The sequence below is a fragment of the Pezoporus flaviventris genome, unplaced genomic scaffold (genome assembly GCF_033815535.1).
Source record: "Pezoporus flaviventris isolate CSIRO_AGI_PZ_B2104156 unplaced genomic scaffold, CSIRO_AGI_Pfla_v1 ptg000078l, whole genome shotgun sequence".
Lineage (NCBI taxonomy): Eukaryota > Metazoa > Chordata > Aves > Psittaciformes > Psittacidae > Pezoporus > Pezoporus flaviventris.
In genome coordinates this window covers 10,721,202-10,742,240 of record NW_026892626.1, presented here as the reverse complement: position 1 = coordinate 10,742,240, position 21,039 = coordinate 10,721,202, and the positions used below count along the sequence as shown (strand labels likewise).

Here is a 21,039-nt window from a genome sequence, read left to right as displayed (position 1 = left end):
GTCCCAGACTCCATCACTCGAGCGGCGGCGGCAGCCGGGGTTGCCCTCAGGCGAGGGCTACCCAGAGGCGGGAACGGCCTGAGGCAGCGCCGGCAACCGGGGCTGCACTGAGCCGGGAACAGCGCCCGCGGAAGGCTGCGCTGAGGCGGGGGCTGCCTGAGGCGGGAACAGCCTGAGGCGGGGGCTGCCCTGAGGCGGGGGCTGCCCGCCCCGCCCCGCCTCCGGGAGCCGGCTGGTCCCGCCCCCCCCGCGCCGCCGCGTGCCGCGCGGAGGCTCGCCGCCGCTGAGCGCGCGAGGGGCGGGCGGGCCGGCCCGTGCGGCGGAGCGGGCGCCGGCAGCGCGGCCGCGGGGAGAGCGGGTCCATGGAGCACAACCACGTCCACCTGCACAACGGCTCCCTCCTGGCGCACCACCGCTATGGCTGCGGCCTGGGGTACGCACCTGTCGTCTACTACAGCCTGCTGCTGTGCCTCGGGCTGCCGGGTGAGTGCCGGGCTGCCCCGGGAGCTGCCGCTGCCGGGAGAGGCTCCCGCAGAGCTGCCGGTAGCGCCCGCAGAAGCGTCCTCTGCCAGGCTGCCTGCGGCGCGGTGTGGTGCGGGATGGGCGCGCTGCGGCGTCCCCGGGAGCGGGTTCTCGGCGGGGCTGAGCGCGGGTGTTCCGTAGACAGCGCCTTCGCCGCCCGACACGCCGCTGTCCCTGCGTTTTGGTCGCTCGCCGGGGTTTGTCCCCGCGTGCCCTCGCACCGCTGCAGTCGCTTTCTCACCCGGGCTCGGGCGCTCTGACTTTGAACTTGACATACAAAGTCTCAGCCTGTCGTGAAGTTCCGGCCGTTATCAGTTTGGCGATGTGAAGACAGAGCGGTACGAGGACAGCAGGGTCTGTCCCCTGTCGATCGCGGGCCGGGCTGGCTGTAATGAGAAATGTAGCTGAGGAGGTTTTGTAGTGCAAATCTGGGGCAAGGTTGGCTTTAGGAGCAGCGTGCCGCCAGTGAGGAACTAGGCTGGGGAAGGAGCATGCTGTCAAGAGGTTAGCAGAGTTTTGTCTTACTCAGGGGGCTGTGTCTACAGCTGATGGAGCAGGACAGTATCTAGAAAAGTCTGGTGTTGGGGTCAGTGCCCTGCAAGGGCAGTGGCAATACTGACACTGAGATCCCCGAGTGCACATACAGGGCTCAGAAGAAAGTCCCAGCTCACAGGCACCAGCCTACAGCCTGCATAACCCTCAGTGAAATCCCCTACTTAGAAAGGGGACAAAGACAATATAGAGATGCTAGAGATGAGAAAAGCAAGAGAGACCCCAAATGGGGAAGGAAAGGATCTTTCAGGCTTGGGTGTGAATACCTGTGAAGCACCATTGCCAGCATGCACATATCCACAGCCACATGAGCATCACATCAGCATCAGTGTGTCAGCTGAGACAAGGGAATGAGCAGGTTTCACCTCCTGGAGGGGACTGTCTGAGGCTGTCAGTGAGACATCTTGGCACATAGGACCACAGGGTCCACAGCACCACTTCTGCAGGTAAAGACTGGGCTTCAGTAGGCAGAGCTGCCAGCCCAGCACAGCTTGGGTGGGCAAACATCATGGCTTGCTCCCTCGTTTAACATCTCCAGCCTCAGAGTGACCTACAGCGATCCCAAGGACAGGCAGAATGAGTCGGGGAAAAGTTAGAGCAATGTGATGCACCAGGGTGAATCGGTATTTTAAGGGTGCAGTACAAGAGTTTGGTTGTGTCTATGTACAGCTACACGTTTAAATCGCTGTGTGAAATGACAAGCAGCAGTGACATTTGGGAGTCTACAATCTCTAAATGTTTTGTTCACCTAAATTCCTTCTTCAAGCAATTAATTCATAGAAAAAAATCTAATCAGACATGAAGAGCAGCCTACTACAGCAGGTACCTGCATGAAGTGATGTTCTTTGTGGTGGGGTTTTGTTTGGTTTGGTTTTTTTTATGCCTCCCTGGATTATAATTAAAATTTGAAGATTGGCTAATAGTTCAGACTAATACTTCACAAAACTGGGAAGTTAAGTCCTGTATTTCCCCACAGAGGATGTAGGGCATAAGCAAATGTCTCTGCTCCACAGTATTGATGAGTATCAGCTCTGACCTGAAGGGACCCAGCCAGCAGGGGTAAGGAGGTAGTTTCCTCTTCATTAGTGCCTTAGATGTCCACAGTAATGACAAGCTGTGTTTCAACACCTGCCCCTAGGAACTGACCAAGACCCTCTCAAGATTATCAGGTGAAGAAGTTGTTATGAAGCAGTCTGTAGCTAAACTTGCCTTTGTATGTCTTCGAAAGGGGGAAATTCTTATGTGCACAGACAAGAAAGATCACTTAATGAGTGTTCAGCACATACTTGCACCAGCTCCCTAGGGATACTGCATTGTAATTAGAGACCTAATGCTGTTACTTTAAGAACATGGTTAAAATTGGTGTACAATCCACATCAGCAATGGTGACATGCATTTCTTGGGGAATCAGACATCAGTTGATTAGAGCAGTGGCACCAGTGGTAGTACTTAACAGAACTGACCAAAGCATTTGTTGGTGAAACAGTGCTGGGTTCAGTGGACTCACATCAGGTATGAATGTGTCAGCTTGTTCAGTGCACATTATCTGAGGATAACGTTGGCACTAACACCTGAAAACACTGCACATGTACAGTGTACTGAGTGCATGAGAAATTTATGATTCTCATGTGAAGACTGCACAGAGATGAGAACAAGCTGGATACGTTTAGGGGAAGACTCAAATAGCCAAGCTTCATTGAGGATATGTTACAGGGTGAGAGCAGTGCTAAAAAGAGCTTTTCATGTTTTAATTTGAAGCTGCTTTTCCATTTTCTGACATTAGAAAATTGGAAAGGTAGCACACTTAACTACCTGTAGAAAAAGAACCCTAAAGTCTGTGGGATCAGAGCAATTAGCTTTGTGTGGTGCCAAGAATTTAAGAGAAAGTGTCTAGGATCTGTTCTCAAATACAGCACTAGTGCAGTGTTTTGCTGAAATGCAAACGGTTTACTCCTTGCCACAAATCTTGATGACAGACTGATGAGAAACCAGTTAACTGTTTCTGCCTTTCCTGCTCTAGTGTCTGAAGGAAATTTCACTAACTCAACAACTCCACTTTGAGGCCAAGTGATGCCAGGCCTGATTGTGCAGGCAGAGAAAGCATCCTTTCCCCTCCCTTGCGGAACCCAGGCATCTCAGCAGATCCTGTTCTCAGCAGTGACTTTTTCTCCCTCCCTGTTCAATCAGGCACCAGAAAGTCTGAGAAAGGCAGAGACAAGAGAGCACAAAGTGAACTCCTTCACCCCTGCTCTGGCTGTGGCACACAGAGGCAAGTTGCAAGCTGTGCCCTGCAAAGAGGGGCAACCACAGGGGCATGAGTGCAAGCAGACCCTGCTGCAGCAGGTACTGTGTCCCCAGGTGGTCTGGTACTGTACTTCAGGTACAGTCTGCCGGAGGTGATCCTGCCTCCTGATCAGCAGGGATGAGAGATCTCTTTTCCCTCTAAGCAGATACTGGTGAGACAGAAACTGTTTTCTCAGACTTGTTCTGAGTGCAGATGTGCAAAGGTGTCCCACAAGTGTGCAGTTGTGCTGCCAGAAGCAGGCTGTGTGAGACAGGGGGAAGCTGCTGGTGCAAGGGTGGGGAGCAGAGAGAGGCAGTAGCACTGGAACTGGGGTCATACTCCCATTTGTGGGGGGAATGGTATAGTTTACAGAGCTGTTCTGCAGCCCCTGTTCTACCATCCCTGCACTCCCTTTGACTGTCACTCAGAGAGAACTTCTCAAGCACCTCCAGTTAGCCAGGAGGCAAGAGCAGGGCTCCAGGAAGGCTTAATGGAAATGTTTCTTGCTTTAGTGAGAGAAAATGACAGAGAAGAGATGTTGTGGGATGTGAGGAAGAGAAGAAATTGCTTTGATTCAATCTAGAAGGGGGCTGGTAAGGCGAGAAAGGAAAGAGCAACAGGTACCAACTCTTAGTCCATCCCTTTGTCAGTGAGAGCTGCACAAAGCAGTTTCACCAAAGAGCTCCTGCTATGGCTGTGCTTCTGAACATGGCCATGAAGGTCAAGAAGAGAAGCAGCAGCGCTTTCTGTAGGCACCTGGCTTTGACCCTGATTCCTGCTTCGTTAGAAGGTGCAGCAGTGACAGAGTTGCCTTCCATGCACTCACCTTCCCTGTCGGGGTGTAGTGTATTGCTGCAGAAAGGACAAAGTGGCAGCATTTCACACACCAGGGCCTGGCATGATCCCTTCTTTCCAGGGGTCTCCTCCTCCTGGAGAGAGAGAGTAAAATCTGGCTTTCTTACTGTGTGATCGCTGGTTCCACTTTGCTCCCTGGTCAGTTGCCTACCTGGGGAGCAACTCTGCTTCAGGGGTCATCACATGCCAGTGACACAAAGTACGGACATACCCAGCATCTCCAGGAGGTTACAAACCAATGTCCCAGGGAAGTACCACTTCAGACTTTGAAAGTCCACAAATGCTTCTTTTCTTTGTGCTTAAAACTGATCTCATCTAAACGCAAATTCAGGATTGCAAGCTTGGGAAAGCAGGCTGCACACACTTGGTTGTAAGCAGATAGCTCTCATGTCAGACCTACTGCTGAACAAGGTGTTGTGGAGGTGGGGACAACCTGTATCATTCAAAGCTCAGCCATGCACAGACTGTACTCAGTGGCCTCCACACAGAGGAAGAGAAGCTGTAGTCCTGACCTAGAGGAAGTAAGCTCAGCAGGGTGCCTGACCTTTATAACACACTGTCAAAAGATAGGTACAACGTTATGGACCTTCCTCCAACAGACTGGGTGTCCTCGCACAGCAAGCCAGATGCTCCCTAGGGTGTTGGATTGACACTCAGGAGCGTAACATTTGCACTGTGCCATGCAAACCACAGTACAGTCACAGGCAAACTGAAACAGTGGAGAGCTGGTCCTTCTGCAGCCTTCTCCCCAGATGCAGTGTGGAATAAGGAGGCTACTCAGAAGGAATGCAAGCCAGGGTCATCATCCTGGCAAGGCGGGTAGTGCTGGTGGGCTGTGCATGCCACCATGCAACAGCCCAGCTGTGCTACCTCCACTCCCACAGTGTAGGGGGAATGAGACCTGAAGAACACTGCCATCTCTGTACTTATAGCCATGATCTGGTTAGTACCACGAGTAGGAAGGAGGACAGGTAGCAATGTTTGTTGATGACTCACGTGGCATGTAATACCCAGTAAATACCAAAGCAGGCAGAAGGTAGGTGTACATACAGCTCACAGCAGTGCAGAAGTGTGTCTGACCTGTTTTGGATTCCTGCCATCTACTGCCTCGTATATTCTGCAATCACAGTAGAGGCTTCTGATTAAAGAGAGCATTTCCAAAAACCTGAATAAATAGCCTTTTTCATAAAAGAACACCTGAACAATAGAAGTGCTAGAGGAAGATCTGAAAATACGAGTGGGAGAATTGTTACAAGCAAAGTTACGACCTTGAAAAAACAGCAGTCTTTAGCTGTTGCTCATTAGATATAGTTCATACAATGAATAAGAACTGAACACTCCTGAGGCCTAATTCAACCCCCCTTTTAAAGGCCACACTTTCTCTGACTTAAAATCTGAATTGGACACAAAGCCAGTACATTGCATCCTGCTTAAAGGAGGGTAAATAAACTGGCAGAACTTTAGCTCAGCTGTCAGAGCAACTGAAGGGCACTACAGTACATTGCAGTAGCGCTACTGGACAGAGGGAAACAAATCTGCTGCTAATGTGCTTTAAATGAGTCATTTCCTATTGTAAAATGAATGCTTTTTCTTTAAGGAAAGAAGAATCATTAGGAAAAAGAATAGTTTCATTACAGTGTCTCTGCACAGAACCGGCGACAGATGGGAGTGATTTAGTTTGGTCACTATGTCTGTAGACTGTGGCCACTAAAACCTTGCATCCTGAATGGCAGCGTATGGCTGAGTCCATGCTAATACAGAAGAGGACTTGATTGCGCATCTCTGAATGCCACTACAGAGTACAACTGCTAACTTTGGTTTTCTTCTGCCACATCAGTAGGAAACATCACTGTCAGGGCTGTAACGATAACGAGGTGCAATATTTGGGAGGCTCAGTAGACTATGAAATGCACAACCTTGCATGGCAGGCTGCTAAAATGGATTGGGAAGGAAAAACTCCAAAGGAGATTTTTCCTTGAAATGACGACACAAAAGAGAGAGCACAGCCAGTTTTCACGGTAGGTGGGTAATGCAGAGCCCCTAGTCGTTAAGAAGTCAAGCATTCAGAAGCACTAGGCAGTCTAATACCCTGCTGTTCTTCATCCCTTAGTTCTATCCTCCTCCTCCTCTTTGTGCTCCCTTCTGTAAAATGGGGGTGAATCAGTAGAAACAAGCCAGCAGGAGAAGGCCTTCATTCGCATACATCAAAACGATTTGCTATAGGCAACAAACAACATGGAGATATCTGTCCTGACATGATGCGCTCTCTGCTTTCTCATGCTAAGGGCAAAACACTCTCTGGCCTATAACCTTCTTTTTCAGGTGGTCTTTTTGAGCCTTTAATCTCTTTCCCCATTAACTTTGAGACACCAGAAAAGGAAGTAAAGCCAAAATTAACCTCTTGAGCATAGGAGGCCTTGCACACAATTCCATTTTTATTCTGCAGTGTAAAGATACATCTGTATGTAAGCATCCTAAACCCTAGTGTCTGGAGTGCTGTTGGTGCTGTTCTAGGGGTGACCTAATGGGAGAAGATGGTATTGGGTTCCCACCCAGGACACCAGAATGATTGTGCAGAGGAAATGGAGTAGAGGCAACCAAGTAGGACCAAAATTAGCAGTACAGAAGATGACTACAAGGAGTTTTATCCCTTTATATATGGAAGAGGAGAGAAGCCTGCCTATGAAACACTGAACACATGGTTTTCACTGAAATTGTTCTTTTCTACCATCTGAAACTGAGAGTCCCTGGAATAGAGAGTCATTTAACTTCTCCATCTTTTCAATCGTATGGTGCATTGACTCTATGGACAGGTGCACTAGAGGTTGCCTTTGGTTTCAAGACAAATTACCTGTCAGTTACATCAGACTAGGACATTTCACAGACATTTGTTCATTCCAAGTGTGTGTCTTCCTCAATGTCCAGACTAGCACACCAAAGAGCGATCTATCTAGTATGGATGCAGTGTATTCTGTGTGGGGGAAATAAAGCCAAACTGTGATGATTTTACACAGCTTGTAATTTCCTGCATATTGTGTAAAATTGGCAGAGTCTCTGAGAAAGCTTGGCCATGGGGTTTGCAAGCATGAGCTCCTATTGCATTAGCTAATGCTTTAGGAAGACATAAAGACTAGGTTTTTTTTTTAGTAAAACCTCAATCAGAAGTAAAATCCTCTTAATTATTCATGTTCAGTAAAGAGTTCATGCTGGTGCCCTTATGAAATCACGTCCTCCCTCCGTCCTAGTCATCCCATCAAATACCTTTGGCACCTGCCTTAATGCTTTGGTGTTCGGTATCAGAAGGGTATAATGCCATCTTTGAGCTCAAGTTACTCAGCTTGAGACCTCTTAAACTTTACTGACAGGCTACATTTAGAAGCCACAGACACCTGCCAAATGAGTTACCCGAATTGCCTTGAAAATTTCCTTCTGTCCAGATATGTTACATGAATAACCATCATTTTGCAGATCACTTTTTCCTCCTCCCAGCATGAATTTCATGAGAAAGCTTTACTGCTGTGGTGACAAGATGCAACACTAGATTGTGAGATGGGTGTATTAAACATTTTTGTCCTGGTGTGAGTGCCTTTTAAGAAAGGCTTCAAGGCGGGGGAGAAAGTCCAAGTGTCATTAGAGGCTTTCTGCACTGCTCAGGACAGGTGGATGAAGAGGGTGAAGATGGCAAGAACCAGATCCCTGTCACATTTACATGTGTCATCAGTGAGCATGTACTGGTCCTCCCCACATCCTAGCCTAGGGATCCTCTGGGCCATTCTAATATTGCAGAAATAGCCCTGTTTTATAACAATTAGGGAAAAAACCCTACTCCAATGGTCTAGGAAAGCCAAAAGCAACACAGTGTAATTACACCTGTCCGCCAGACAAGTTACTGCACTTAAGCCTGAGTGGTTGGCAAGGCTCAAAGTGCATACCCACCATTGGCATCTCCACGCCATTACCACATGTGCCCTCCAACAGAGAGGAAGTGCTTTTGGCTGGATTAAAATCTTTCTCTGGCCTCCATGATGCACTGATGGCTAGTGCCAGCTATGGAGCAGAGTACCCCATTCACTGCATTCTTCCCCAGAGCCACCTCAGCTAATAACACTGTCAGTGAGAAAAACAGCCCTGGAGGCCAGACTTCCTCATCAGAATCTGGCCTCTGACACTAACTCTTTAATTCACTAAGTGCAAGGCCATGCCGTGTTTCCTCTAGCATCTGGGCAGGAGTCTGATCGTCCTCTACCTTCAGGTTCACTCCAACCATCAAAACTGGCGCAGTCTGTCCCTGTACATGTGATTTCTAAGCACAAACCACATGAGAGCCTTCCAGCAAGGTTCAACACCTCCTCCAGTGGCAGTCCTGCATCCGTGCCCCTACAGTAGCTTTTGTGATGATCATTTTCCATCTTAGAGCCCTCTCCATCCCCTGGGAGGTGATGCAGGCACCAGCAGAAGGGGCTGAGGGCTCTCCCCTCTCCCGAGGGCGAGCAGGTCTGTGCCATTCAGTGGGTTCAGACAATTGAACAACAAATAAATCAATTTATTTTAAAAGTCAATCCTCACAGGAACTCTCAGGGAAGGAAAAAATTGTATTGCACTAATTATACTCTATAAAGTATCTCTTTACACTTCACAATGGTTTAAGGAAGGATCTCAGAATACAATAATAAAAGAGAGAAACAAATTACATTAGCCATGAGCAGGCACCATTCACAGGGTCTGTCCCTATATGCTGTAGTGTTGAGTTTGGCCAATACCAGTTGTAAGAGGAAAACATGTAACTACCCTATCTTCTTCAGGGGCAGACAGCATCCAGGGGTCATTTTAAAAGACCACATAACCAGCTATAGCCAACATCAGTAATAAACACGTTTCTGTTACCACAGCATTTTATTTTCTTAACAGTTCTGTTGTGTAGCTTCCGTCAGAAATCTCTCATTGTCATCATCTTCTCCAGAGAGCCCACACACAGAGTGAGTGCTGAATACCATCCTCATCTCCAATCTGGTAGCTATTGGCAAGTGACTGTGTTCGTAACCATGGTCAGATTTGGCTGCCGGACACTGTACCTGTTTACATCTTAATAACATTACTTCCTAGTTTAGAGGAAATAATCTATTTCCATCTAGCCAAGACATTACCTTTTTTCACCATATACTTTCAGCATATTGTACTCAGAGTTTCTAAATCTAAGGAGGAGGTGTTACATACATGTTTTCTATAGCAATTTAAGTTTTCCATCTCTCTGTGCCAGTCAGGTGACTAACACAAGGCCTGCAGAGTAGTTTCATGCCCTGCACAATAATTTGTAGGGATCCTAGCAACAACTGCATTCGGTAAAAGGTGTCCATTATAGTCAGTGACCTAATGTTTATCACACTCAGTAAGCGACACTCACGGCTACTTCATTTAGGTGGTTTATGATGCTGAACTACTGAACCACACAGCAGGCCTTATTCCCAACTCAGCGGTGCTACCACTTGCGTTGTAAAGGCTATTTCACTGCACAGGCTGCTGTGTACATGCAAAATGCTCTCAATAAAAAAAAAACAACACCAACAAAGCCCAGAAACCTGCCTGTTTCTTCTTTAGAAAAACACAATTGCTCCTGCTTAAGCTCACACACTGTGATAATAGTCAGTGGAAGGAGCTCTGCGAATCCCCTGCATTTGAGCTATGACTATAATCCATAAAACAAGAAGGTGGAGAAAAAAACTGTGTCTTTAGGTCACAGGCACCGCTTTGGAGAGACACAGAAGGCTGAATGGGGTCTGCAGGCAAGGCAGCATGGCGTTGGTATGGGAAACAGACCTAAATTCACATTCAGTCAGCTGATCGGAGCTAGCCTAGCCAGAGCCACAGCCGGCACGCTTCAGCGACGCGAGGGTCAACGGAGATTAGGAAAATCAGAGGGGATAGCGCAGAGACATCGCGATTCCCGACATCTCCCGATCCCCGAAGCCCCAGCAGCCCTTGCGAGAGAGAGGCTGACGTGGCGGGGGGCGTTCCCACGGTGACGGCGACCACTCCCCTGCTGCTTGCCTTGAAAAAGCCTTTGAGAGGGCAGCGACCTGTCGCTGCCCACCGGGCACAGGGAGGAACAAGCAGGTCGTGTTGCTGGTGTCCCAGACTGCGCACCAATATGGTTGCCTCCAGAAAGAGAGCTTGCAGTAAGGTGACTACAGCAACTCAGACAGAGACCCCGTCCCAGACCGTGGCTGTTCAGGTCTCTGGGTGCAGGGAGTGCCAGAGCCTGCTGCTGCCGGGGGAGGGAGGACAGCATTCCACCTGCGTGAGGTGTGAGCAGGTAGAAGATCTGCTTAGCCTGGTGGCAAGACTTAAGGAGGAGGTTGAGACACTGAGGACCATCAGGGAGTGTGAAAGGGAGATCGACTGGTGGAGTAACTCCCTGGCGGGCCAGTCAAAACGGTTCCAGGGAGATACCCCCCAAAAGGGGAAGGACCCCCTGCCTTCTCACACAGAGGGGGATGGCCTGAGGCAGCCCCTGCCCTGTAGCTGTTGCGCAGAGGTAGGGGACCAAAAAGACGACGAGGGTTGGAAGCGAGTTCCGGGTCGACGTCGTGGGAAACCCTCCCCCCTTCCTGCCCTGCTTCCCCAGGTGTCCCTCCGTAATAGGTTCGAGGCCCTGGATCTTGAAGGAGAGGTAGGTGAGAATGTGGGGCAAGGCCAGCCCACAAGGCCACATAGGAAAAGGGAGTCGACTTTGCACCTCAAGACTGCCTCTGTTAAGAAAGAAAGAAGGGTCATTGTAGTAGGGGATTCCCTTCTGAGAGGAACAGAGGGCCCGACATGCAGAGTTGACCCTCATCATAGGGAAGTGTGTAGTCTGCCTGGAGCCCGGATCAGGGATATCACCAGGGCGCTCCCCAACCTGGTGCACCCGACAGACTATTACCCGCTGCTGGTCTTCCAGACAGGTGGGGAGGAAGCTGCTTCCCGCAATCTGAGGGGGATGAAGAAAGACTACAGGGCCTTGGGGCGGATGGTGAAAGAGTCTGGGGCTCAAGTGATCTTCTCCTCTCTCCTTCCATCTTCCACTGATGATGTGGGAAGGAATGGGAAGATTCAGTTCATGAACAATTGGCTTCGAGACTGGTGCTACAGGCAGGGCTTTGGATTCTTTGATAACGGCTGGTTTTATAGGGCACCAGTCTGGACAATGACAAGTGAGAAAGGTTTGTCTCACAGAGGGAAAAGGATGCTGGGGCACGAATTAGCAGGGATCATTTGGAGAGCTTTAAACTAGATTCGAAGGGGGATGGGGTTGTAGCTGGGCTTGCCCCAGTGGGGCAGCGCTCCAGAATTAATGAAGACTGGGAGGCCTCCTACAATCCTAGGGTGAAATCGGTGTGCTCAGCTCGCTCCCTGAAATGCCTGTACACCAATGCGCGCAGCATGGGAAATAAGCAGGAGGAGTTGGAAACCTGTGTTAAGTCAGGAGATTATGATCTGGTGGCAATTACAGAGACGTGGTGGGACAGCTCACATGACTGGAATATAGTCATGGAAGGCTATGTCCTTTTCAGGAAAGACAGGCCAGCCAGGCGGGGTGGTGGGGTTGCTCTTTATGTGCGGGAGGAACTACAGTGCACCGAGCTCTGTCCAGGGACAGATGATGAGCAAGTTGAGAGTCTGTGGGTGAGAATTAAGGGGCAGGCTGGCAGGGGGGATACTGTTGTAGGTGTCTGTTACAGACCACCGGATCAGGGTGAGGAAGTTGACGAGGCCTTCTACAGGCAGCTGAGAGCGGCCTCACAGTCACAGGCCGTGGTCGTCGTGGGGGATTTTAACTTCCCTGATGTTTGCTGGAAGGACCACTCGGCAACCCAGCCGCAGTCCAGGAGGTTCCTCCAGTGTATGGATGATAACTTCCTCCTGCAAATGGTGGATGAGCCGACCAGGAGAGGAGCGCTGCTGGATCTCATCCTCACTAACAAGGAGGATCTGGTTGAAGCAGTAAGGGTTGAGGGCTGCCTTGGTTGCAGCGACCACGAGATGGTGGAGTTCAGGATCTTGTGTGGCAGGACTAGTAGAATACCAAGTAGAATTGCAACCCTGGACTTTAGCAGGGCAAACTTTGGCCTTTTCAAGCAATTGCTAGGGGAAATCCCATGGGCAGGGCTGCTTGAAGGTAAAGGGGCCCAAGATAGTTGGTTGACATTCAAGGACTGCTTTTTCCGTGCTCAAGATCGGAGCATCCCGACACGTAGGAAGTCAAGGAAGAGGGCCAAGAGACCTGCGTGGCTAAATAGGGAATTGCTGGGTATGCTCAAGTGGAAGAGGAGAGTTTACAGGTCATGGAAGGAGGGGCTGGCCACTTGGGAGGAATATAAGGCTGCTGCTAGAGGATGTAGGAAGGCAGCTAGGAGGACTAAGGCATCCTTAGAATTAAACCTGGCAAGAAGGGTCAAGGACAGCAAAAAGAGCTTTTTTAAATACATGGCAGACAAAACTAACACCAGAGGCAATGTAGGCCCACTGATGAACGGGATGGGTGCCCTGGTGACAGAAGATAAAGAGATGGCAGAGTTACTGAATGCCTTCTTTGTCTCTGTCTACTCTGCTGCGGGCAGTCCTGAAGAGCCCTGTACCCCTGAGACCTTAGATGAAGTCAGGTCGACGGAGCGGTTTGCCTTAGTCGATGAGGAATGGGTTAGAGACCAGTTGAGCAATCTGGACATCCATAAATCCATGGGTCCAGATGGGATGCACCCGCGGGTGCTGAGGGAACTGGCGGAAGTCATTGCTAGACCACTCTCCATCATCTTTACCAAGTCTTGGGAAACGGGAGAGGTGCCTGAGGACTGGAGGAAAGCAAATGTCACTCCAGTCTTCAAAAAGGGCAAGAAGGAGGACCCGGGTAACTACAGACCGGTCAGCCTCACCTCCATCCCTGGGAAAGTGATGGAACACCTTATCCTTGGTACCATCTTAAGGCATATCAAGGATAAGAAGGTTATGAGGGGCAGTCAACATGGCTTCACCAGGGGGAAATCATGTTTGACCAATCTCTTAGCCTTTTATGAGGAAATAACACGGTGGATGGATGATGGCAGAGCGGTGGATGTGGTCTACCTTGACTTCAGCAAAGCATTTGACACAGTCTCCCACAGCATCCTCACGGCTAAAATGAGGAAGTGTGGACTGGATGATCAGGTAGTGAGGTGGACTGCGAACTGGCTGAAGGAGAGAAGCCAGAGAGTGGTAGTCTATGGGGCTGAGTCTAGTTGGAGGCCTGTAACTAGTGGAGTGCCTCAAGGGTCAGTACTGGGACCGGTATTATTTAATATATTCATCAATGATTTAGATGAGGGAATTGAGTGTACTATCAGCAAGTTTGCTGATGACACTAAGCTGGGAGGAGTGGCTAATACGCCAGAAGGCTGTGCTGCCATCCAGCGAGACCTGGATAGGCTGGAGAGTTGGGCGGGGAGTAACTTGATGAAATATAACAAGGGAAAGTGTAGAGTCCTGCATCTGGGCAGGAACAACCCCAGGTTCCAGTATAGGTTGGGGAATGACCTGTTAGAGAGCAGTGTAGGGGAGAGGGACCTGGGGGTCCTAGTGGACGACAGGATGACCATGAGCCAACACTGTGCCCTTGTGGCTAAGAAGGCCAATGGCATCCTGGGGTGTATTAGAAGGGCGGTGGTTAGTAGGTCGAGAGAGGTCCTCCTTCCCCTCTACTCTGCCCTGGTGAGACCGCATCTGGAGTATTGTGTCCAGTTCTGGGCCCCTCAGTTCAAGAAGGACAGGGAGCTGCTGGAGAGAGTCCAGCGCAGGGCAACTAAGATGATTAAGGGAGTGGAGCATCTCCCTTATGAGGAAAGACTGAGGGAGCTGGGTCTCTATAGTTTGGAGAAGAGGAGACTGAGGGGTGACCTTATCAGTGTCTATAAATATATAAAGGGGGAGTGTCACGAGGACGGAGCCAGGCTCTACTCAGTGGCAAACAATGATAGGACAAGGGGTAATGGGTACAAACTGGAACACAAGAGGTTCCACTTAAACTTGAGAAGAAACTTCTTCTCAGTGAGGGTGACGGAACACTGGAACAGGCTGCCCAGGGAGGTTGTGGAGTCTCCTTCCCTGGAGACATTCAAAACCCGCCTGGACGCATTCCTGTGTAACATTATCTAGGTGTTCCTGCTCCGGCAGGGGGATTGGACTAGATGATCTTTCGAGGTCCCTTCCAATCTCTAACATACTGTGATACTGTGATACTGTGAGAGTAAGGGCTCCTCCTAAAGGATGACCCCTCTCAGATACATAGGATCCCCATGGCATGAATTTCAGTGCTGCAGTTTGTTCTCAGAAGATGAGTCAGAGATGTCAAAGCAGAGATTCAAGTATCCCATGATGAAGCCTGCCTGGGTTAGAAGGTTGCTGTATTTTGAGCAGCATGGACCAATTGTGTTTGTGTGTCAAGAGGCATTCTGAGGTTGCGTCTCAATGTCTGAAGGGAAAGACTTGAGACTGGCATTCTTATGGTTACTTATCATCTGCTAGTGGCATCTCAAGGCTTCAGCTGTCTAGTCCCTAATCAAGTCCTAGGTCTCAACTACGTACTTATAAATTCAGAATGCTGCACTGCAGCAAGCAACAGTGGCAGAAATTCCCATCTATCGTCCCCTAATCAACTCCCAGCACAGTGATCAATGTCTTTTAAATTCAGATGATCTTAACTACTTCGTATCTAGAAAAAACACTGCAAGAAATGTGCAGTACACCATGCAGGACAATTTAGGGGCACTGACCTATCCAGTAGCTGCAGCTCCCCAGTTACAGTAGGGATAGACACTTTTATAGCGCCATCACCATCTCTACCATAGTCTTTATCACTGACTACAATATCAGTGCAAAAATTAGCATAAATTAAGTTAAGATCTGGTTGCAAATACTCTTTCATCACCTTTCACCTGGAGTAAATAATTTTTGCCTACAGGAGAGCTTGTGGGGCACTGAGTATGCACCCAGGAGTCAGCAAGGTGCTGGCACAAGGACACAGTTATTCATACAGTGTTGTTCCCACCCATTTCCCATTTTACTGAGCTTTAGACAGCGTTTGAGGACACACCAGTGAGGACACTGGCTAGGAAATGGGTGAAGGACTGAGACTTGTCCACAGCTCATCTTCCCTTTCCCTACACATCATGCAGCAGGAAAAACAGTCCCAAGCCCTGTGCTAAGGCACTGTGATATTGGCAACTTTCTGCTGCACCCCAGTGTATGTCTGCTTTTATAAAGTAAATGATACTACAATATTTCTTATCATCCAGCCAGAAAAAGCCCTAATGTGATCCCAGAGAAAGCATTTCCAATGCAAGATACTGTAACCCCTTGCAGAAAAATGGCATGTACTTTGTCAGATCATTTTTTTAATCTGGCTCACCAAGCAAAGCTCGCTGGCAGTAAGTGAATAACTTGCATTTCAGTACATGCTATTACTGCTATTGCTGGGAACCCTGAGAAAGACAGGGAGAGGGGGTACACAGGAAAGGAATGCTCATAAATCTACTCCTGTAGGAAAGTGAGAGTGGGGTTAGAACCAAACAGCAGGATCCCCACAATGGGCAGAAGGGGTGGGGAGCAAAGCTGCTGTGCCTGGACATGGTATGACTTCAGCATCCCTGCAGGATACCCTCTGACAGGCAGGCCAGTGTTACCAGCAGTGACCAGTGTCCTCAAGCATTCCCCTTGCTGCACACTGGCTTCAGCTGCTGCCACTGGAGTGAGTCAAATCGAGAGGATTTAAAGAGAAGATGAACCCTGTGGGTCACATCCAGTAATTGTGAAGCCAAGTCACTCAGCCTGGCTGGCCAAAACCAACATTTGCTGCAGAGTCAAGATAAACATTCCAGCTTGAGGATTTCCTTGACAGTACATCACTCACTGTACCTCTACAGCACAGCAGCAGGCATAACAGAGGCATTTCATAAGCAAGTAAGTGAAAAATGACACAGCAGTTCTAGCTGTATTGCCCCCCATCTCCTACGCCTGCTCTGGGTGGAAATCAATGCAGTTGCATTCATGTTAATAGAGGGCAGAACTGGCAAAACCACCCTGCTGAAGGCGATTTGAGACAATGTTGTTGGAAAGTTCATGCTTATTTCTTTATTTAGGGAAGGAATCAGTTGATTGTCATGTTTCATTTAGTTTTGTTCCAAGTTACAAAATTAATATGAAGTTAATACGAAAGCAGGTGACACGAGGGCTATTATTCAATATCATTCACTCTGCTGCAGTTCATTTCCCTGGTGGCAGAAACCTGCACCCAGACAACAGGCTTTGAAGGCATTTATGAAGGCACAAGTTTTCTCCAGTGCCAACACTTCAAAAAGAATGAGCATTTTCAGTTGTAGGACATATGTTCTAGGTCATTGTTACCTTAACGTCAGCAACTTCCTTTCTCTCTGATTTAAAAGAATCCTTACAGTTATTGTTGATTTGTTTGGGAAATCCATCAAAGCTGACAGAAACGTTTGAAGCACTGAATTCACAGAAGGGGTGATTTATAGAACACTTATGAAAATGTCAAATACAAACATTTGGCAGTCTCTAGTACAGTAAACCTCATCCCTGATTTTTAAGCACTACTTCAGGTATTGTAGGCAAATGATACAAACTTCTGATGGGAACAATTTCACATGTCTCACTCCAGCCATACTGCTAGTAATAATAGGATTTTTTTTCCCTATTCAAGACTACACAGTAAGTTCTATTAAATGTGAGCAAGTGGTTAAAGTTCAGCTGCACCTTAGTGTTCCAGGAAAGCTCTCAAGGACTGCAAGGGCTGTTTGCAGCCATGGTGAGCAGCTCTGCCTGGCCATGGGCTGTAGGACTGAGTCCTTCCTAGAACATCACTTATAGTACCGGTTCAAGCAGGCACCAAAACATATCACAGCTTTAGAAAACTGAATCAAACCAGACAGTGAAACAGCAGAGATACGACACTCACTTCACTGCAATATTTAGTGTCATGCAATACATCTAGGCATGGTTTAGGTGATGGGTCTGTACTGTGGCCAGAAAGTTGCAAGCAGGTGCCTTTTCAGGAAACTCAAGGATGTTTATACTTAGCCTGAATCAGAACATGCATCATGTCTGAGGCGACCAGCAGCTGTTCCTTAAAGACTCAGCTGTATCACACCAGAGGAAAAATGCCTTCCAGTTGAAGGACTTCTAAAGAACAGCTCGGGATAAGCAAACAGGTCTGTGGAACAGACTGTTTCAGTGGTGGGAAGGGAGATGCTTTTTCAGAGCCTGTCTGTAAGAGATGACAATTACAGGAAGCTCATCCTGGGCAGAGCTGAAAACTTTGTATGCTGTAACACAGCTCCAGCTCTCAGGAGACCCAAGGATGTGCTTCCCAGATAGCCCCTCTCTAGATTAGGTTCCCACTCAGTCAAGGGGGAATCACCTAATCCAGGTAGCTTTTCAGCTCTTTCTAGACAGAGTTCTGAACTAGAACAGGGAAGCACCATGAGCTAGGATAAGGAACAAAATGTCTCTCTCCACAGCCCACCCCACCCTACCGATCTGTCAGTTGTTTAAAAAGTAAAAAAAGTGGGAAAATAAGAGTGTGTGTGAGAGATACCAGTTTCTTTCTCCTGCTGCCCTTCCTCGCAGTGTACAGGCAGGGGCCTCAGCACCCCCTGCTCACAATGCTGCTGCCATGCCAACAGCAGCAGCAGGGCTCACCAGTGAGCAGCAACAGAGCTAGGGCTATGACTCTACATCTGCTCCACGGAGATAGCCAAGGGATGTTGGATACCACCTAACCCCATGCCTGGAGTCCCACATTCCTGTGTCTCTCATCCCAGGCTGCCAGGACACTGAGTGTCAGTGTGTCCCACAGCTGGGAGCAGGGCCACATGCCCCTCATTGCAACAGCTTCTCTGAGGGACCCAACCGTAGTGCTTTCCTTTTGGTTTCTTGAATTTCATTAAAGGTGGCCATGGTGATTGGTGATTGAACAGAGCTACTGCTCCAAGCAAGTGCTCAAGAAAGGTAGTGTTATGTCTTAACTGCCTAACTCTGTGTTTCTGTTTCCATAGCAAACATCTTGACAGTTATCATCCTTTCCCAGCTCGTGGCTCGCAGGCAGAAGTCCTCCTATAACTACCTTCTAGCTCTAGCTGCTGCTGACATTCTGGTTCTGTTCTTCATCGTCTTTGTTGACTTCCTCATGGAAGACTTCATCTTAAACAAACAGATGCCTCAGGTACTGGACAAAATAATTGAGGTCTTGGAGTTCTCTTCTATCCACACCTCCATTTGGATTACGGTTCCACTAACAATCGATAGGTATATTGCTGTGTGCCATCCGCTGAAATATCACACAGTCTCCTACCCTGCTCGTACTCGAAAAGTCATTGTAAGTGTCTACATCACCTGCTTTTTGACCAGCATCCCCTACTACTGGTGGCCTAACATTTGGATTGAAGACTACATAAGCACATCAATGCATCACGTCCTCATCTGGATCCACTGCTTTACCGTTTACTTGGTGCCCTGCTCCATCTTCTTCATCCTGAATTCCATCATCGTGTACAAGCTGCGTCGAAAGAGCCATTTCCGACTGCGAGGGTACTCCACAGGGAAAACAACAGCTATTTTGTTTACTATAACTTCTATTTTTGCCATACTTTGGGCACCAAGAGTAATCATGATATTGTATCACCTCTACGTATCACCTATAAACAACAGCTGGGTGGTACATATTGTGTCAGACATCGCCAATATGCTCGCGCTGCTGAACACTGCAATTAATTTCTTCCTCTACTGTTTTATTAGCAAAAGATTTCGCACAATGGCAGCTGCCACGCTGAAAGCCTTCTTTAAGTGTCAGAAGCAACCTGTGCAATTCTATACAAACCATAACTTTTCCATAACAAGCAGCCCTTGGATTTCCCCAGCCAACTCGCACTGCATCAAAATGCTTGTTTACCAGTATGATAAGAATGGAAAGCCTATAAAAATATCACCATGAAAAGGGCAACAGTTTGAGTTTCTGGATGCAAGTTTTCAAGTGGTTACATCTTCAGGATGTAATTTGCTGAAATGGCTGTTTTGACAAGTGGTCATTTGATTTCATTTCCCTGGGAGACCGATGGCAGATCAGACTGTTAAGAAGGGATCAGGAGCACTTGATTTTAGGAGCAAAAGTGAGAAGGCAAATGCCTCCATCTCTTACACAGCATTTTGAATATGCTTCAGAGTTCAAGTCTTAGTGTTCAATTGCACTCAGATGCTTTGCATCCCAGCACCAGTGCAGTCTGAAGTCATTGGAGGGGGGAAGCCACAACAGTGTTTAATTACAACTTTTAAAACACAACAACCAAACCTGACTTGACCTTGCAGTTCACTATTGACAGAGCAAATGGATGCTTTTATGTACTGTGGAAGGTGCCATTTCTGGTGTGTGCACTTGCCAAAAAGTGATGCGTTGTTGCTGACACAAAATACTACCACAGTCTTGCTATCAAGACCTTGCTGCAGGAGGCAGCCTGCAAGACACAAACTGGGATATGCCCTTTTTGGCTCACCTGAACAAGGCTTGAGGACTGTTATAGTACCTGTTATAGCCTTGGCATGGAAAGCAATCCTGCAAGCTGCCAATAGTGATATGTTTTAATTTGTTATTTAAGAATGAGACCAAGATAGGAGAGCTCAAGGGAGGGAGGGAGGTTTCTAGAGCCAAGAACAAAAGCAGCATCTTTTCCCAGCTATTTCAGTTATGGTGTGTACAGACTTTCAGGTGTGAGGCCAAGTCCTGCCTAATGCAGAGATCCCACTGAAGCTGTTCCTGCGAGGTTTGGAGTGATCACAGCCTTCAGGTTCCCTCTTAACCAATAAAGACTCTCTGTTATCCCTGTGTTCAGGCCTTTAGGCATTAACATATAAAAACCTGAGTCAAAGATTTTTCTCCTGACGATTTATGTCCTCCTATTGCAGATTTGCCATTTAATTGTTAAAAAAACAATTTATGAAATAAGTCTATTAAATATCCAACAGCAGTAAAAACATAGATCAGCTTGGACTAAGGCTTTTGAGTATTTACCTTATCTAAATTAGCTTAACTTCTCCCTGACACTCAATCCCAGTAATGCTGAGTGTAGAAATTGAGAAGAGTTTTACAGGAAGGCGGAAAATGTATTTCTTGTAATTTCTCTCCTTCTCAGACCACATACCACCTTTTTTACTTCTATATTAGACACTTAATGCAGCCTTACTGAATGTGAGAGCAGACTTCCTTGCGTGGTGAACACAAGCACAATGTGGTCAGTGGACACAGCAGCTTCCCAGCAAATGAGAAGTAGCCTGGTGCTAGCTCTGCATTTGTGCCTGTGCCCATCTCCATTTCCATTTCCAGTGGGGCATCAGGGGCTAACATCAAGGTCCTCTGTGAAGGGATCCAGTCAATCCCACTTTGGTGGGATACGAGGGCTGAAAGCATCTCTCTAAACCCCATGGCTGGCTCAGTTTTGGTGCATTTCCCCTAAGAAACACCAAGTTGCAAGAGTCCTACTGAGGACAGCAGCTTGGTTCCCTTCTGCCACAAAGGTTGTGTTTGCATACCTACTTATACTAGCATCCTGCAAGAGCAAAACCCACACCAGACCTGAGCATGCCTTCCCTAGGAGGGAACAGCAGCACAAGCCATGACGAGCAGGACCCTAGGCAAAGGCTGGCTTGTGAGTGGAGGGGCTTTCTCAGGACAGATCGAGGCTACTCAGGTCAGTCAGGAGCACAGAGACAGAATGCCCAGTGCCTCGGGGGGCACTACCCAACCCTCTTCT

The 21,039-nt window shown here is 48.2% G+C and overlaps 1 protein-coding gene across 2 annotated transcripts; it reads left to right on the top strand.

Moving 5' to 3' along the window:
- The first annotated feature begins 291 nt into the window (after positions 1–291).
- GPR139 (G protein-coupled receptor 139) lies at positions 292–20,320 on the top strand. 2 transcript variants are annotated; one of them, XR_009746930.1, is made up of 3 exons: positions 345–483; positions 3,262–3,417; positions 5,811–7,222. XR_009746930.1 is itself a non-coding variant. In XM_061473501.1 (2 exons), the coding sequence occupies exons 1-2, from the start codon at positions 363–365 to the stop codon at positions 19,227–19,229; spliced, it is 1,056 nt and encodes a 351-aa protein (XP_061329485.1). In that variant the 5' UTR covers positions 292–362; the 3' UTR covers positions 19,230–20,320. The 2 variants fall into 2 exon arrangements, 1 of the variants encoding a protein (XP_061329485.1); XM_061473501.1 differs by lacking the exons at positions 3,262–3,417; positions 5,811–7,222 and adding an exon at positions 18,295–20,320 and having other exon boundaries at positions 292–483.
- Positions 20,321–21,039: the final 719 nt, after the last annotated feature.